At 40.6% G+C, this 19450-nt stretch overlaps 1 protein-coding gene across 3 annotated transcripts in view; it reads right to left on the reverse strand.

The window, feature by feature from the left end:
• The window catches only part of LOC118397653 (CUB and sushi domain-containing protein 3-like), a 660396-nt gene that overhangs the window by 258611 nt on the left and 382335 nt on the right, over nt 1–19450 (reverse strand). For all 3 annotated transcript variants that reach the window (XM_052470057.1, XM_052470056.1, XM_052470055.1), the window contains 2 exons: nt 8595–8698; nt 2877–2989 (listed from right to left, as the gene is read on the reverse strand). In XM_052470057.1, coding sequence (XP_052326017.1) covers nt 2877–2989; nt 8595–8698 — 217 coding nt within the window. The remainder of the gene's footprint in view (nt 1–2876; nt 2990–8594; nt 8699–19450) is intronic.

The following is a 19450-nucleotide window of genomic DNA, read 5'->3' on the forward strand; positions in this document are numbered from 1 at the left end:
ACAAAGTGACAGGGTCAAAAAGCATGAAATCGCCTACTAAATTAGGACCATTTAGAATGATGTGAAGTACTGGCACCAAGCGAGAACATTCAACGGATTTCAAATGAATATTTTAGAGATATAGGACTTCATTAGACTACACACAGCAGCATCAGCAAGAAAGCTAGCTACAGTAGCAGATAAACCAGAATATTTCCCTCTTCGTGTATTAGGGAGGGTAAATTGATATTTAGTCTCTCAATGTCTCTCAAATGAACACTGATGAGCAGTCAGGAATGGTTTACAGTTATAATGGTAATGTCTTTTCGCAAGAACATTTAAAAAAAATTCAAACTGCAATCTCTTCCCCACCAGGTCTCTCCTTTGTTTCCTCCAGAGATATTACACTAAGCCACGTATTCTGTTTTTCCATGTTAGTTTGCACTCAGAGGTACAGCACACTACATGACCAAAAGCTTGTCAAACGTCTCATTCCAAAATCATTGGCATTAATGTGGAGTTGGTCCCCCCCTTTGCTGCAAAAACAGCCTCAACACTTCTGGGAAGGCTTTCCACTAGCCTTTGGAACATTGCTGAGGGACTTTCTTCCATTCAGCCACGAGAGGGGGCACTGATGTTGGGTGATTAGGCCTGGCTCGCAGTTGGCGTTCCAATTCATTCCAAATGTGTTTGATGGGGTTGAGGTCAGGGCTCTGTGCAGGCCAGTTGAGTTCTTCCAGACTGATCTCGACACACCATGTCTGTATGGACCTTGCTTTGTGCACTGGGGCATTGTCATGCTGAAACAGGAATGGGCCTTCCCCAAACTGTTGCCACAAAGTTGGAAGCACAGAATCATCTAGAATGTCATTGTATGCTGTAGCGATAAGATTTGCTTTCACTAGAACTAAGGGACCAAGCCCAAACCAGGAAAAACAGCCCCAGACCATTATTCCTCCTCCACCAAACTTAAAGCTGACATTATGCATTGAGACAGGTTGCATTCTCCTGACATCCGACAAAACCAGATTTGTATGTAGGACTGCCAGATGCTGAAGCGTGATTCATCACTCCAGAGAAGGCATTTCTACTGCTCCAGAGTCCAATGGCGGCGAGTTTTACACCATTCCAGCCAACACTTTGCATTACGCATAGTGATTTTAGGCTTGTGTGCAACTTTTCCGGCATGGAAACCCATTTCATGAAGCTCCCGACGAACAGTTATTGTGCTGACGTTGCTTCCAGAGGCAGTTTGGAACTCAGTCGTGAGTGTTGTAGCCATGGATAGACAATTTTTACACACTATGCACTTCAGCACTAGGCTGTCCCGTTCGGTGAGCTTGTGTGGCATACCACTTCCTGGCTGAGCTGTTGTTGCTCCTAGATGTTTCCACTTCACAATAATAGCACTTACAGTTGATTGGGACAGCTCTAGTAGGGCAGAAATTTGAAGAACTGACTTGAGTTCTTCAGTAAGGCCATTCTATTGCCAATGTTTGTCAATGGAGATTGCATGGCCGTGTGCTCGATTTTATACACCTGTCAGTAAGGGGTGTGGCTGAAATAACCAAATCCACTAAGCTGAAGGAGTGTCCACATGCTTTTGTATATATAGTGTATTTTCCTTATTTTTCCCTATTTTTTCTCTCTCTCTGCCCCCTCATTCCTCTTTCATGCCTCTCTCTCTCCACCTAACTCACTTTCATTCATTAGGGTGGATGGCATGCTGTTCATCACTGTGACACTCATTTATTACAAAGCCCTGAGCTTGGGGGGAGATAATCAAAGATATGGATATTGTGAGGAAATGCTAGCTCAGATCCAGCGGATGTGGCTGCTGTTTGAGAGATGAAACCTCCTTCTGTTTCAGGTTAGAGCCCCCCTAAATAGTAAGGTATGATTTCTGTGACAACCCCTTATAAGGATTGCAAGTGTTCACAAGGTGATGAACTATCAGTTTAGGATAACGTTACAGGTCACCAGGCTCAGTGACCTTTGACACAAAGACGTCATTCATAGTGACAGTCTAGTGATTGAGAATCAGTACACCTGCCTTCCTTCATTTATTCAGAGTACGAGGGATGGAAATGGATGGAGGGAAGGGAGTTAGGGAAGTAAATCAGCCATTTGACAAGTTGGTACATCTGTCCATCTCTCATCTGACTGGCTTAGTGACAGTCTGTCTGTCCATCTCTCATCTGACTGGCTTAGTGACAGTCTGTCTGTCCATCTCTCATCTCACTGGCTTAGTGACAGTCTGTCTGTCCATCTCTCATCTCACTGGCTTAGTGACAGTCTGTCTGTCCATCTATCATCTCACTGGCTGGTGACAGTCCCTCTGTCTCTATCTCTCAGCTGTCTGGCTGATACTGACAGGTCTGTGGTCCCTCTGGCTATCGAGCATCTAGCCTCAACTTGGAACACAAGTAACCGATGTTGCTGGATCAAATCCCGAGCTGACAAGGTACAAATCTGTTGTTCTGCCCTGAACAAGGCAGTTAACCCACTGTTCCCAGGTAGGCAGTCATTGTAAATAAGAATGAGTTCTTAATTGACTTACCTAAATAAAAAAAATATTCTGTCCATCTATCATCTCACCACCCATGGCACACATGACTGTAAGTCGCTTTGGATAAAAGCGTCTACTAAATGGCATATATTAAAAAGACTCAAGGCCAATGCAAGGCAAAACACAGCTTTAGTAGCTAGCTGCTAGAGTTTGGAACACACACACACACACACACACGCTCACACACACCTTCACAGAGACACGCATGTATGCATGGACATACAGGAACACTTGATCATGCACCTACCTATGGACTTGGACACACACATAGAAGAAAATAGGAGCGCATGACCTCATTCACACACACACACGCACACACACCAGGTACCTTTAAAGTTGATCTTGAAGCCAATGGAGCCCACGCTCTCGTCTGACTGGAGGTGAAGCCACATCTGATGGGTCATGCTGACTATGAGGTCAGGGACGAAGCTACCTGAGAGACTGGGGGGAGGATGACAATAAACTATTAACCTGACTGTAACATGGATACTGGAACATGGACAATAAACTATTAACCTGACTGTAACATGGATACTGGAACATGGACAATAAACTATTAACCTGACTGTAACATGGATACTGGAACATGGACAATAAACTATTAACCTGACTGTAACATGGATACTGGAACAGTGGACAATAAACTGGACAATAAACTATTAAACCTGACTGTAACATGGATACTGGAACATGGACAATAAACTATTAACCTGACTGTAACATGGATACTGGAACATGGACAATAAACTATTAACCTGACTGTAACATGGATACTGGAACATGGACAATAAACTATTAACCTGACTGTAACATGGATACTGGAACATGGACAATAAACTATTAACCTGACTGTAACATGGATACTGGAACATGGACAATAAACTATTAACCTGACTGTAACATGGATACTGGAACATGGACAAAAACTATTAACCTGACTGTAACATGGATACTGGAACATGGACAATAAACTATTAACCTGACTGTAACATGGATACTGGAACATGGACAATAAACTATTAACCTGACTGTAACATGGATACTGGAACATGGACAATAAACTATTAACCTGACTGTAACATGGATACTGGAACATGGACAATAAACTATTAACCTGACTGTAACAACATGGATATTAACCTGACTGAACTGGAACATGGACAATAAACTATTAACCTGACTGTAACATGGATACTGGAACATGGACAATAAACTATTAACCTGACTGTAACATGGATACTGGAACATGGACAATAAACTATTAACGTAACAACATGGACAATACTATTAACCTGACTGAACATGGATACAACATAAACTATTAACCTGACTGTAACATGGATACTGGAACATGGACAATAAACTATTAACCTGACTGTAACATGGATACTGGAACATGGACAATAAACTATTAACCTGACTGTAACATGGATACTGGAACATGGACAATAAACTATTAACCTGACTGTAACATGGATACTGGAACATGGACAATAAACTATTAACCTGACTGTAACATGGATACTGGAACATGGACAATAAACTATTAACCTGACTGTAACATGGATACTGGAACATGGACAATAAACTATTAACCTGACTGTAACATGGATACTGGAACATGGACAATAAACTATTAACCTGACTGTAACATGGATACTGGAACATGGACAATAAACTATTAACCTGACTGTAACATGGATACTGGAACATGGACAATAAACTATTAACCTGACTGTAACATGGATACTGGAACATGGACAATAAACTATTAACCTGACTGTAACATGGATACTGGAACATGGACAATAAACTATTAACCTGACTGTAACATGGATACTGGAACATGGACAATAAACTATTAACCTGACTGTAACATGGATACTGGAACATGGACAATAAACTATTAACCTGACTGTAACATGGATACTGGAACATGGACAATAAACTATTAACCTGACTGTAACATGGATACTGGAACATGGACAATAAACTATTAACCTGACTGTAACATGGATACTGGAACATGGACAATAAACTATTAACCTGACTGTAACATGGATACTGGAACATGGACAATAAACTATTAACCTGACTGTAACATGGATACTGGAACATGGACAATAAACTATTAACCTGACTGTAACATGGATACTGGAACATGGACAATAAACTATTAACCTGACTGTAACATGGATACTGGAACATGGACAATAAACTATTAACCTGACTGTAACATGGATACTGGAACATGGACAATAAACTATTAACCTGACTGTAACATGGATACTGGAACATGGACAATAAACTATTAACCTGACTGTAACATGGATACTGGAACATGGACAATAAACTATTAACCTGACTGTAACATGGATACTGGAACATGGACAATAAACTATTAACCTGACTGTAACATGGATACTGGAACATGGACAATAAACTATTAACCTGACTGTAACATGGATGCTGGAACATGGACAATAAACTATTAACCTGACTGTAACATGGATGCTGGAACATGGACAATAAACTATTAACCTGACTGTAACATGGATACTGGAACATGGACAATAAACTATTAACCTGACTGTAACATGGATACTGGAACATGGACAATAAACTATTAACCTGACTGTAACATGGATACTGGAACATGGACAATAAACTATTAACCTGACTGTAACATGGATACTGGAACATGGACAATAAACTATTAACCTGACTGTAACATGGATACTGGAACATGGACAATAAACTATTAACCTGACTGTAACATGGATACTGGAACATGGACAATAAACTATTAACCTGACTGTAACATGGATACTGGAACATGGACAATAAACTATTAACCTGACTGTAACATGGATACTGGAACATGGACAATAAACTATTAACCTGACTGTAACATGGATACTGGAACATGGACAATAAACTATTAACCTGACTGTAACATGGATACTGGAACATGGACAATAAACTATTAACCTGACTGTAACATGGATACTGGAACATGGACAATAAACTATTAACCTGACTGTAACATGGATACTGGAACATGGACAATAAACTATTAACCTGACTGTAACATGGATACTGGAACATGGACAATAAACTATTAACCTGACTGTAACATGGATACTGGAACATGGAACTATTAACCTGGACATGGATAAACAATAAACTATTAACCTGACTGTAACATGGATACTGGAACATGGACAATAAACTATTAACCTGACTGTAACATGGATACTGGAACATGGACAATAAACTATTAACCTGACTGTAACATGGATACTGGAACATGGACAATAAACTATTAACCTGACTGTAACATGGATACTGGAACATGGACAATAAACTATTAACCTGACTGTAACATGGATACTGGAACATGGACAATAAACTATTAACCTGACTGTAACATGGATGCTGGAACATGGACAATAAACTATTAACCTGACTGTAACATGGATACTGGAACATGGACAATAAACTATTAACCTGACTGTAACATGGATACTGGAACATGGACAATAAACTATTAACCTGACTGTAACATGGATACTGGAACATGGACAATAAACTATTAACCTGACTGTAACATGGATACTGGAACATGGACAATAAACTATTAACCTGACTGTAACATGGATACTGGAACATGGACAATAAACTATTAACCTGACTGTAACATGGATACTGGAACATGGACAATAAACTATTAACCTGACTGTAACATGGATACTGGAACATGGACAATAAACTATTAACCTGACTGTAACATGGATACTGGAACATGGACAATAAACTATTAACCTGACTGTAACATGGATACTGGAACATGGACAATAAACTATTAACCTGACTGTAACATGGATACTGGAACATGGACAATAAACTATTAACCTGACTGTAACATGGATACTGGAACATGGACAATAAACTATTAACCTGACTGTAACATGGATGCTGGAACATGGACAATAAACTATTAACCTGACTGTAACATGGATACTGGAACATGGACAATAAACTATTAACCTGACTGTAACATGGATGCTGGAACATGGACAATAAACTATTAACCTGACTGTAACATGGATGCTGGAACATGGACAATAAACTATTAACCTGACTGTAACATGGATGCTGGAACATGGACAATAAACTATTAACCTGACTGTAACATGGATACTGGAACATGGACAATAAACTATTAACCTGACTGTAACATGGATGCTGGAACATGGACAATAAACTATTAACCTGACTGTAACATGGATACTGGAACATGGACAATAAACTATTAACCTGACTGTAACATGGATACTGGAACATGGACAATAAACTATTAACCTGACTGTAACATGGATACTGGAACATGGACAATAAACTATTAACCTGACTGTAATTTATAATAACACATACCAGAAACGGACTGGCTATTAGGCAGTTCTGGTAAATGTCACAATGGCTGGTCCATCATTAGCCGAATGGGCCTGTCCAAATTGTGTTTGTTTTTTATGCCAAAGTATCAGTATTTGTATAATAGAGAAAAAATAATGGGCCGGTGTGTTAGAAATGTCTGGGCCGGCTTCTGGTCCCAGTCCGTCCCTAACACGTACTATACTATCACACTGCAACATGGGACTGTTACATTGATAACAACACACACTATCCCCCTGATTGTAACACGGTACTGGCACATTGATGGACAATCTTTAAAATCGAGTCAATGTTATGGGGGACTACACTAGCTTTGAAGATGAATGTTAACATGCACACTACCACTAAGTGTCTCTGTCATGCCCTGATCTGTTTCACCTGTCCTTGTGATTGTCTCCATCCCCTCCAGGTGTCGCTTATTTCTCCCAGTGTATTTATCCCTGCGTTTCCTGTCTCTCTGTGCCAGTTCGTCTTGTATGTTTCCAAGTCAACCAGTGTTTTTTCCGTTCTTCTGCTTTTTGCATTCTCCTTTTTCTTGTCCTCCCGGTTTTGACCGTTGCCTGTTTCTGGACTCTGTACCCGCCTGCCTGACCATTCTGCCTTCCATGATCACGTACCTGTCTACCACTCTGTACCTCCTGGACTCTGATCTGGTTTTGACCTTTTTGCCTGTCCACGACCATTCTCTTGCCTAACCCTTTGGATTAATAAACATTGTAAGAGTCCAACCATCTGCCTCCTGTGTCTGCATTTGGGTCTCGCCTTGTGCCTTGATAGTCTCATATGCGGTGCAGGGAATACAGTACATTCAACAATAGTATAGTCTATGTTATGGATATAGAATCACAAGACCATTGATAGCTTCTCCACCTGAACTATTGATGACCTTGATGAACTCTATACAGTAGTTAACTGGCTTAACAGTCAATACCATTTGCATACAGAATACATAAAACCCACCACAGGAGGCTGGTGAGGGGAGGACGGCTGTCACGCCCTGGTCTAAGTATTTTGTGTTTTTCTTCATGTATTGGGTCAGGCCAGGGTGTGGCATGGAGTTTTTGTATTGTGGTGTGTTTTGTCTTGGGGTTTTGGTGTGTATGTATTTGGGATTGTAGCTAGTGGGGTTATCTAGCAAAGTATATGGCTGTCTGGAGTGGTTCTCAATCAGAGGCAGGTGCTTATCGTTGTCTCTGATTGGGAACCATATTTAGGCAGCCATATTCTTTGAGTTTGTCGTGGGTGATTGTCCTTAGTGTCTTGATGTCCTTAGTCTGTGTTAGTTTGCACCAGTTAAGGCTGTTTCGGTTTTCACTACGTTTATTGTTTTGTTGAGTTTGTGTTTTGGATTCGTGTTACGTTGTGTGATTAAACATGGATCGCAATATACACGCTGCAGTTTGGTCCAACTCTCCTTCACCATATGAAAACCGTGACAACGGCTCATAATAATGGTTGTAATGAAGTGAATGGTATCCTATGAAATACATGGAAACCATGTGTTGGATGTGTTTAATACCATTCCATTTATTTTGTTCCAGCCTGTGAAACACACAGTAATATAGATACAGTAAAGTGCTGAGCCACTCACACTTGGAGTATTGTCTTGGGGTCACCCACTTCCCCTCCGTCACCGATGGTTAGCGTGTCGTAGGCAATCTCCAGGTCAAACTCCTCAAAGTTAATCTGAATTACCTGTCGGTGGCAAGAAGAAACGAGGATTAATGGTTAGCCGCATGTCAAATGGCCTGAATGAAAGTTTATGGGTTTCTCACAATTTAATTCCACTGGCCTAGCTAATACAGGAAAACAAGCAACCTCCCCAAAAATGATATTTACCCAAAGAACTTAAAAAGCCACTGAAAAGGGTGGGATTCTGTCCATGAATATGGTATCCATATAAAAGACTCCTGCTAAGATTGTCCTAATTTGGACACCATACATATAGAACAGAAATATGTTTGCCTTCCCTTCTGATTATGTCTAATTTTAGATATTGAAACTTCTGTAAATACATTGAATTCATGTGGGTCTCACAACTGTAATAGTGTGAACTAAAATTATCACTTATCGGCATTTGTAGCTGAAAAGGACTCCTGTTTCAGAGGAGTTTGGCATCACAAAAGAAAGACTGTTGCCGTGTGTTTTGAGAATTCATTGAAATACAGTGGTGATAGTCAAATACTGCCTGTGATTGCAGGACCTTTTGATGGTAGGCCTGTACTATATTAATAAAGGGATAGTTCACTCAATTTTTTTGTGTGTATTTTGTACATTAGTCCATGATGCAAAACTCATCATCATCATCATCATCATCATCATCATCATCATCATCATCATCATCATCATCATCACAGTTTTCTGGAAAACTTCACATGTACAGTTTCTTGGGATTTAAGTTTCAACTGAAAATGTAACATCTAAGCAAGTAGTAGCAGGAAACCACAGGTAAACGTTGAAGCATACCGTACAGGAGCTGTCCATTGGGGAAACAACTGGTTGTATCAATGATGCTTCCACATTGTTTAAACTATACTTAAACTATCCTTTTAAGACTTTCCCTGAAAGTTTGCAGTAAAAAACGTACGGCCATTTCTTTTGTTGACTGACCACCTCAGATGACAGCAATTTCTGAATTTAGAATGTCGGTTCATTCCATGGCTCATTATTCTTTTGTCTAGTTATCAAAATCATGCTACTAATCCAAGATGAAAATATGGAAATTGAACATCCTGTTAAATAAAAAAATAAAGCTTTAGTGCATAATTAGGGTTGCAGCCAAAAAAACTGCTGACAGCTCTCTCTCTCTCTCCTCTCTCCTCCTCTCTCCTCTCTCCTCTCTCCCTCCTCTCCCTCTCCCTCTCCCTCTCTCCTCTCTCCCTCTCTCTCTCTCTCTCTCTCTCTCTCTCTCTCTCTCTCTCCCTCTCCCTCAGGACTAAGACAGGCTCCTCTGTTTTCTCCTAAAGTCTCTTGGGGTATAGGTCCATATGGTGAAACAGAAGAAGAGAAATAACTTCACATTTGCTAATTACACTAATTACATTGTGAACTGTCTACACATTAATACACATCTAGTTGTTTCTTAGAAGAACACTGGCAAGATATTTTACTCAATGGTTAATTGTCTTATGGAGAGTCCCCAGACATACATCACATGCATATTACCAGTATGTATATCAACATTCACAGGTAGATCAGGAAAAATAAATATTTAACTAAACAAACGTGATTTACACGGAGGAAACCAATACCATTAGGACTCTGAATAAATATCACACGATTTAAAGCGTCCCTAACCCAACACCAAATCAATACAAAAATCAGACAAAAGGTCTACTTGATTAAAATACAATTGCCTTTGCTCTCCATGTGATGTAGACCTACAGAACTCTTCTGTGTGTCATCTAGAGATAATTACATTTCAAAGGTGCTATATGACATACTTACAGAAGGATCGGAAGTGTTTTTGTCTGGATTAATAATAAAGGGCAGAAAGTCAGAGACGTGTGTGTGTGTGTGTGTGTGTGTGTGTGTGTGTGTGTGTGTGTGTGTGTGTGTGTGTGTGTGTGTGTGTGTGTGTGTGTGTGTGTGTGTGTGTGTGTGTGTGTGTGTGTGTGTGTGTGTGTGTGTGTGTGTGTGTGTGCGCGCGCGCGCGCGTGCATGGGCGTGTGAAGAGGATTCAGAAGGGATTGAAGATTATTTTCATTTTATTAACTCATCAAGGATCAGATGGAGACAGCTAGGCCCAGTTGATATGGCAACTGTGCCAGAGAGGGGTTTTAGCAGGTGGCTTCTAGTCCTCTCCTCGGGATATAGTCCCTTCACCTGGTTGATTGATGCTCAAAGAGTTCACCATCCCAGCTCCGAGTAATAAAGCTATGTTTTCAAATGCCGATTACAAAGCATTACTGCCATCACAAAGGTCATTGTTGTGTGTGTTTGTGTGTGTGTGTGTGTGTGTGTGTGTGTGTGTGTGTGTGTGTGTGTGTGTGTGTGTGTGTGTGTGTGTGTGTGTGTGTGTGTGTGTGTGTGTGTGTGTGTGTGTGTGTGTGTGTGTGTGTGTGTGTGTGTGTGTGTGTGAGCATACATGCATGTGCACGTGAATGAGTGTGTGAGTGATCATAAAGATTTGTACCAGTCCAAAACCTCTGTTGTATTACAAACAAGGCGGTTGAGGCCACACTATTACACATTAAACGACAAAGCATTGAGCCCAATAAACCCATATCCTAGTCTTATGACTTGACAATGAACATTTAAAGTCCCAGTGAGGAACACAATGTGGAGAAGGAGGTGTTGACTCACTCACAGAAAGACAGATCTGTCTCTGAGGAGTCAACTGGAGCAGTTTGAATAGGCCTTTATGTAAAAACACAGGGTTTTTTAAAGCCTCACAAACCTCTGAGGGGCCCTTCAAACCCGCTAGTAAGCGCAGCGCTCCTCTCATCAGGAAGGACTCAAAGTTAATGTCCTCTCTCAACTGAGACAAATCCCTTATTTAATGTTGTTCAGTCTGCTCCCCGTGTTCGTACCACCAAATGGTTGTTTTCTATGTCAGTATAAGCCATCGTCTCATAGCCATTGTCTTCACTGCTTATGATGTGGATTTAAAACAAGTTACTAAGTAATTATTAAGACTAATAGGCATACCGTTTGTCATGCAGGCTTGCTAATAACTATTGCCTGACGTGTAGCACACAAAGAAAGAAAGAGATATGAGAAAGATTATCATCAGGTGCTGAAAAATAACCGAGCCGTGCCCAGAGAGGGGTTGTGGATATTGGCAGGTGAGTTGTAGTGTTTGTGATGCTGAGGGGAGGGGGTGAAGGGTGATTAGACGAAGGGGGACTCTGTCAGTCATGATTCACACATGCTCATGCTGCGCCGAGAGGGGGCTTAAAGTGAGTGCTTCATACACATACACAACCCTGCCCCAAGCCCATGCCACACACATGGGCCCAATCAGACTCTCATCCATTCCCTGTAACAAAGCACCCAGATCGTTCACACACACACTCACACTCCTTCATTTCCTCTAGATTAGCCCTCCACACGGATGGGCTGTCTGATTCTCTCTGCCTCTCCATCTCCTCCAGTAGAGTGTTTGTTGTTGTCACGTTGGAGCAGGCAGGAGAGTGTGTGTGGGGGGGAATGTTTTTTTCCAGGCAGAAGTGTTTGTTGTGTGTGTGGTGTTGAGTGCTTTTGTGCAGGCAGGAGTGTTTGTGTGTGTGGTGTTGAGTGTTTTTATTCCGTCTCACTGTATCATTGCATTGGCAGCACCATTCTCAGTGGAAGCTACTGTAGTGTTTGCTTTGTGTTTGTGAGCAATCTGTTGGGCACTATCTATGGTTTGGATAGAAGTCTATGAAATTAATGAAATACAAAACAAACCTTTGTTGGTAATAAAGTCCAGATTGATGCTTGGATTGGTTGCAGAGTATTTTCTTAAAGCTTTTGAGGATATTTAAGCACTGACTCCTATTATAGCTAAAGGAAACCCCCAGAAACACCACAACCGTATGTGCAGAGACCATCTGTGCCTGTACAATCATTGTGGGATTCAAGTTGGAAATTATGGAATGACTTCTCTGGTTTCATCTCCTCAGTTTCATTTGGCTGAAAAATAGAAAAAGTAGCTTTTTTTAAGGACTAAGGAAGAGTGATCAGAGGAACTGATAAGAATATTTACATGATCACAATCTGCCTTGACACAGGGAGGCCTTTGAGTCTCAAGATTCAATATTCAATTTTAACTTCAAAAACAAAAAAAATGTGTCGGCGTGCGTTTCAACTCCCGGGGGAAGTCTTTTTTTAAAAACTTCCCACAATCCACTAGCACTTCAGGGCTCTGATCTGCCAATCACAAGCCAGGCATGAGAATGAGAGTTACACATCCTCTTTCCCTTGGAACATTTTCAGAAGAGAGTAAAGGTTGACAGAGGTTGGCAGAGGTGTGTGTTTAAAGATGTTTTCGTGCCCTATGGATCATGTAAAGCTGGTTTCAGAGGTAGTGGTCAGATTACCAGGACTTACTGAGCTGTACATTAACATCTTCCAGTTGGTTCCCAACAAAGTTTGTCATCACTATCTCTCGTCTTCCAATGCAGGAATCATCTATCCTCTAGCCCTATTTTCATTCATCATCATTGTTAACTCTTTATTTCATCTGACAATGGCTAGCAGTTTCTTAATTGTGATAAAAACAGAACATTGTCATCAGTTCTTCGAGGCATTACTGAAATATTTAATGTAACAGCTGTTTATTTGCTGAAATTTGTGCAGTTGCCCAGCTATTAAAAGGGACTTTTTGTTTCATTTAAGTTTTACGGTAGTTCCTCAACGCTTTCTCCTCTAATTGGAGAAAGTGACAATAGTGAATGTGGCAATTAGGAAAGAGCCAAAGTCAAATCCCCGGTCTCTAAAGAGTGTTACTTAATATAATAGAAAAATCTGACATGTTTCACTTTCACCTTAAAAGACGACTTTGGGATTTTGACAAATGAGGGCCCTTTATCTACTTCCCCCAGAGTCAAATGAACTTGTGGATACCATTTCTATGTCTGTGTACAGAATTAAGGAAGTTAGAAGTAGTTTTGCGAGCCAATGACTGGAAGTCTATGAGTATCTACTAGCATGCTAGTAGATCCCCATAGACTTCCAGTCAGATACCCGTAGACTTCCATTCATTGGCGCTAATGCTAGTTAGCAATTGTGCAAGTAATAGCAACTTCCTTTAAATTGCACACAGATACATACAAATGGTATCCACGAGTTCATCTGACTCTCGGGAAGTAGATAAAGATCCCCACTGCCAAAATCATGAAGTACAGTATGCCTTTAACTGCTTTCTCTAATGATGATATTCCAACAAACCATCAATCTCTGGAGCCAGACCAATGAGGTTATGTAACAGGATTGGATTTGTGCTGGATGGAGCACTTCCTACAAGTGGAGGCTAGATTACTGATATACATTTGCATATGTCAGGTTCATAGCTACACTCAGAGCTATCTCTCCTTCCTCCCAAAGTGTGCACTTGTTCACGTCACCAAACCAATGCTTTTATGTTTGTGGAGAGTAAGTAGTGAACTAGTGTACACTTCAGAAGGAAGGAGAGAACCTACAGTATGAGTACCCTGACTCTTGTCCTTCAAGACAATAATACACATTTGACTAGCAACTGAATGTGATGGATATAATAGAATGTGATACATTTGGACTGTTAGCACACACTTAACAGGCAACACGATAACTGTTGTAACATAGCCATGGCAAGACACCATCTGCAAAGGAAAGGCCTTGCTGCAGCAATGACGTTGTATGCGGCTCTAAACTGGCAGAAGCAGGGCGGCTGTTTAAAACATCGCAAGAGAGCCGCAGAAGAGAGAGAAAGCGAGAGAGAGAGCGAGAGTTAGAGAGCGAGAGAGCGAGAGAGCGAGAGAGCGAGAGAGGTGGACTAAGGTCTCCAAATTGAATTAAGGCACAACAACCTGCAATACTCTCCCAGCAAGGTTAAAACAGGGAACGCAATGTAAAAAAATTGATGCTCTGAAATTGTATCTGCCAAAAATAAATGAAGCAATAACGTTTGGTGCTGTAAGCAGCTATTACCCATCTCTTACCTCAAGGAAGAAGGCATCGGGCTCTAACTGCCACTGAGAGGGTGTGACAACGCTTCTATAGGAAACCCTTCCCCTTTTCCCTCAAGTGCTTCTCTTGTTTTGTTTTTTTTGTCTTTGTTTTTTACAGTGTAGTGATCTGAAGCTCATTACATGTTTTAGAGAAGGAATTTCTTTAATTAAGAATACAAGATGTGTCACGCCCTGACCTTAGAGATCCTTTTTATGTCTCTATTTTGGTTTGGTCAGGGCGTGAGTTGGGGTGGGCTTTCTATATTTTTGTGTTCTATGTTTTCTATTTCTGTGTGTTTGGGTGTGGTTCTCAATCAAAGGCAGCTGTCTATCGTTGTCTCTGATTGAGAACCATAATTAGGTAGCCTTTTCCCACCTGTGTTTTGTGGGTAGTTCTTTTTTGTTTTATGTCTTTCTGCACATGACAGGACTGTTTCGGTTTTCATTCATTCTCTTTGTTATTTTTGTTATTTCAGTGTTAAAGTATGAACGCCTACCACGCTGCGCTTTGGTCCTCTCCTTCCAACAGCCGTTACAAGATGGTTTATCAGAAATTCATTCTATAATATAGAATAAGGAGCAATAAGGCCTCAAGGTTTGAAAAAATACTCTGTATTTGTTAACTAATATTACCAAGTACTTGAGGTAGAATTAGGTTTCCCGGATCCAGTTTAAGCCTATTCCTGGACTAAAAAGCATGCTTCATGGAGAATTTCCATTGGAAGTCAAGTACTAGGCTTATTCTGGGTCCGGGAAACAAGCCCTTAAAGTTTTCTGAGATCTTAAAGGATGTGTGTTGTGTTTTAATGTTGTCGAAAGACTAAGTAAATGACCAGAGTAATTGGTATTGTAAGTGGTGACCATAAACTATCATTGACACCATTGACCTTATCAAATCAAATGTTGTTATAGTCAGTGCAGCTAGTTTGGGTATCCTTCATTGACTATTTAGCAGTCTGGCTATTTATATTGCGCTTGCTTGTATTTATCTTTGACACTCATTGAAATGACCTGGCCCACCTAGTCTTAAAACATTTAAACTCTTTCATAAAACTCAATAAAAAAGCTCTAGATTTATTGAAAACAACATGACAAAAACTGTCAGCGGGAAAAGAAAAACACCTTTCCACAGTTGTTCTGGCTCAGTCCCAGACCATTCAAAATGGAGGGAAGGAAGAAAACATCTCTATGGCCCACAAGGCTTTCATGCTACCTTCCATCCATCATCGCCATGGGAATATGTCCAAACAATTTCATAACAGGCTTTTGAACATTTTTTTGAGTTTCTTAAAATATAACATTGGAGTAAGAAATGAACTGCCAGGACTGATCCTTGAGGCCCTTTTAGGTTTTATGTTTCTGGCCCTTGCTAGGGACCCTGTCATTGTGCATTGGTATTATCATCTAATAAACTGGAGTGCTTGTGGGTGGCTTCTTTCTTTCTTTCTTTCTTCCTTCCTTGAGGTAATCACAGATCTGACATGACTGTTGAAATCAATGTAAAGATCAGTGATTATCTCAGGGAAAGGAAGAAGAACAGAGAGTATTCAATTGGGGTCTGATTCTTAGTGTGTGTCAGAGGTGCTGCTAGCTTCTGTACCTGTAGACTGGACTACAGTCTCAATGAGTTCGGCTGCAATCCAGATGGTTCTAGAACGTATTTATTGACTAGCGAGGTGTCAGGTGCAGAGAATGTCAGTAGGTGATAAGGAGAATTTGGTTTGTTCTCCTAATTTATGACAGTACAGTAACATTTTAGCCTTGACAAACAATGAGTCCAAATTGGGTATCATTCTTATTAAAAGTTAGAAGGGGCGTATCAGACCTGAGATCAAATAGCATTTTAAATCTTTCAAAAAATGTAGCTGTGCTTGCTTGAGCTTGCCTGGCACAACGGAGTCAATGGAATAGTCCCAAGTGTAAACCCCTCTCTCTTTCTTTCCTTAGAATTAAGCAAACGCTCAATGTGTTTGTGCCCAGGTCTTTCCATATTCTGTTGTGTTACAGTTGTGTTTCAGCCTGCATTTATAATGGATTAATATACATTTTGTGTCACTGCCCTACACACAACACCGCATAATGTCAAAGTGGAATTATGTTTTTAGAATTTTCGACAAATCAATTTAAAATGAAAAGCTGATATGTCTATAGTCAGTAAGTATTCAACCAATTTGTTAAGGCAAGCCTAAATAAGTTCAAGAGTAACAAGTCACATAATAAGTTGCATGGACTCACTCTGTATGCAACAATGGTGTTTAACACATTTCTAAATGACTGCAGCATCTCTGTACCCAACACATGCAATTGTCCGTAAGGTCACTCAGTCAAGCAGAGAATTTCAAACTTCGATTCAACCACAAAGACCAGGAATGTTTTCCAATGCCTCTGACATTGAACATCCCTGTTGAACATCCTTTTTAGCATGGTGAAGTTATTAATTACACTTTGGATGGTGTATCAATACAACCAGTCACTACAAAGATACAGGCGTCCTTCCTAATTCAGTTGCCGGAGGGGAAGGAAATCGCTCAGGGATTTCAACATGGGGCTAATGGTGACTTTAAAACAGTTACATAATTCAATAGCTGTGATAGGAGAAAACTGAGAATGGAGCAACAACATTGTAGCTACTGTTTGCAATAAGGTACTAAAGTAAAACTGAAAAAAATGTGGCAAAGAAATTAAATTTATGTCCTGAATACAAAACATTATGTTTGGGGCAAATCCAACACATGACACCACTGAGTACCACTCCTCATATTTTCAAGCATGGTCGTGGCTGCATCATGTTATGGGTATGCTTGCCATCGGCAGAAAGCCATTTTCATTTGAAGTTATAGTGTACTGTTAGCTAGCTAGTGAATGTTAGCTTGCTGGCTTGCTAGCTAACGTTACATGTACGATCTGTGTGGTAATATTCGTATTTCAGAAATCAATTTGCATTGCTAGTTATAGGCTGATGTCAGCTAGCTATCCAACATGGATTTATTTTCCCTGGTTGACACAGACATGCTCAGGAAAGTGACATCACAACTTAAGCCTTCTACCTGCCTTATCAATCCTATCCCTACCCCCTTCTTCAAAACTGTTTTTAATTGCATATAAAAAGTGCAGGCACTTTCCGCACTGCACTAAAAACTGCTATGCACTTCTGAAGAAAAATAATCTAGATTCTTCAGCTCTTAACAATTTTCAGCCAATTTCCAACCTTCTGGAGAAATTGGTGTTCAAATAGCGGGGCTGTAGTGGAGCGGGTCGAGAGTTTCAAGTTCCTTGGTGTCCACATCACCAACAAACTATTATGGTCCAAAAATACCAAGACAGTCAAAAGGATCTGGGAGAGCATCCTGACCGGTTGCATCCCTGCCTGGTATGGCAACTGCTCGGGATCTGACCGTAAGGCGCTACAGATGCGAAAGGCCCAGTACATCACTGGGGCCAAGCTTCCTAGCCTGTGCCCCTGCACACTGACTCGGTACCGGTGTCCCTCTGTATATAGCCTCATTATTGTTATTTTTATTGTGTTACTTTTTATTATTACCTTTTATTTTAGCCTACTTGGTAAATATCTTCTTGAACTGCACTGTTTGTTAAGGGCTTGTAAGTAAGCATTTCAAGGTAAAGTCTACACTTGTATTCAGGGCATGTTGCAAATAAAGTTTGATTTGATGATATACCATTTTGTAGCTCTGAGTCTCTACTTTTATCCAATGTAAAAAACACAATTTCAAAATGCTTCATATAGTACATTCGGAAAGTATTCAGACCCCTTGACTTTTTCCACAATTTGTTAAATTACAACCTTATTCTAAAATTGATTCAATATGTTTTTTCCCTCCTCAATCTACACACAGTACTCCATAATGACAAAGCGAGAACAGGTTTTTAGACATAATTGCAAATGTATTACAAATAGAAAACAGAAATACCTTACTTAAATAAGTAGTCATGAATATTGCTATGAGACTCCAAATTGAGCCCAGGTGCATCCTGTTTCCATTGATCATCCATGAGATGTTTCTACAACTGGATTTGAGTCCACCTGTGGCAAATTCAATTGATTGGACATGATTTGGATAGGCACTCATCTGTCTATATACGATCCCACAGTTGACAGTGCATGTCAGAACAAAAGCCACAAGGTCGAAGGAATTGTCCAGCACCGAGACAGGATTGTGTCAAGGCACAGGTCTGGGGAAGGGTTCCAAAAAATGTCTGCAGCATTGAAGGTCCTCAAGAAGAGAGTGGCCTCCATCATTCTGAAATGGAAGAAGTTTGGAACCCCCAAGACTTTTCCCAGAGCTGGCTGCACGGCCAAACTGAGCAATCGGGGGAGAAGAGCCTTGGTCAAGGAGGTGACCAAGAACCTGATGGTCACTCTAACAGAGCTCCAGAGTTCCTTTGTGCAGATGGGTGAACCTTCCAGAAGGACAACCATATCTGCAGCACTCCACCAATCAGGACGCTATGGTAGAGTGGCCTGACGGAAGCCAATCCTCAGTAAAAGGCACATGACAGCCCGCTTGGAGTTTTCCAAAAGGCACCTAAAGGACTCAGACCATGAGAAACAAGACTCTCTGATCTGATGAAACCAAGATTGAACTCTTTGGCCTGAATGTCAAATGTCACGTCTGGAGGAAACCTTGCACCATCTCTGAGATGAAGAATGGTGGTGGCAGCATCATTCTGTGGGGATGTTTTTCAGCGGCAGGGACTGGGAGACTTGTCAGGATCAAGGGACAGATGAATGGAGGAAAGTATAGAGAGATCCTTAATGAAAATCTGCTCCAGAGTGCTCAGGACCTCAAACTGGGGC

This window comes from Oncorhynchus keta, chromosome 19 (assembly GCF_023373465.1).
Source record: "Oncorhynchus keta strain PuntledgeMale-10-30-2019 chromosome 19, Oket_V2, whole genome shotgun sequence".
NCBI lineage: Eukaryota > Metazoa > Chordata > Actinopteri > Salmoniformes > Salmonidae > Oncorhynchus > Oncorhynchus keta.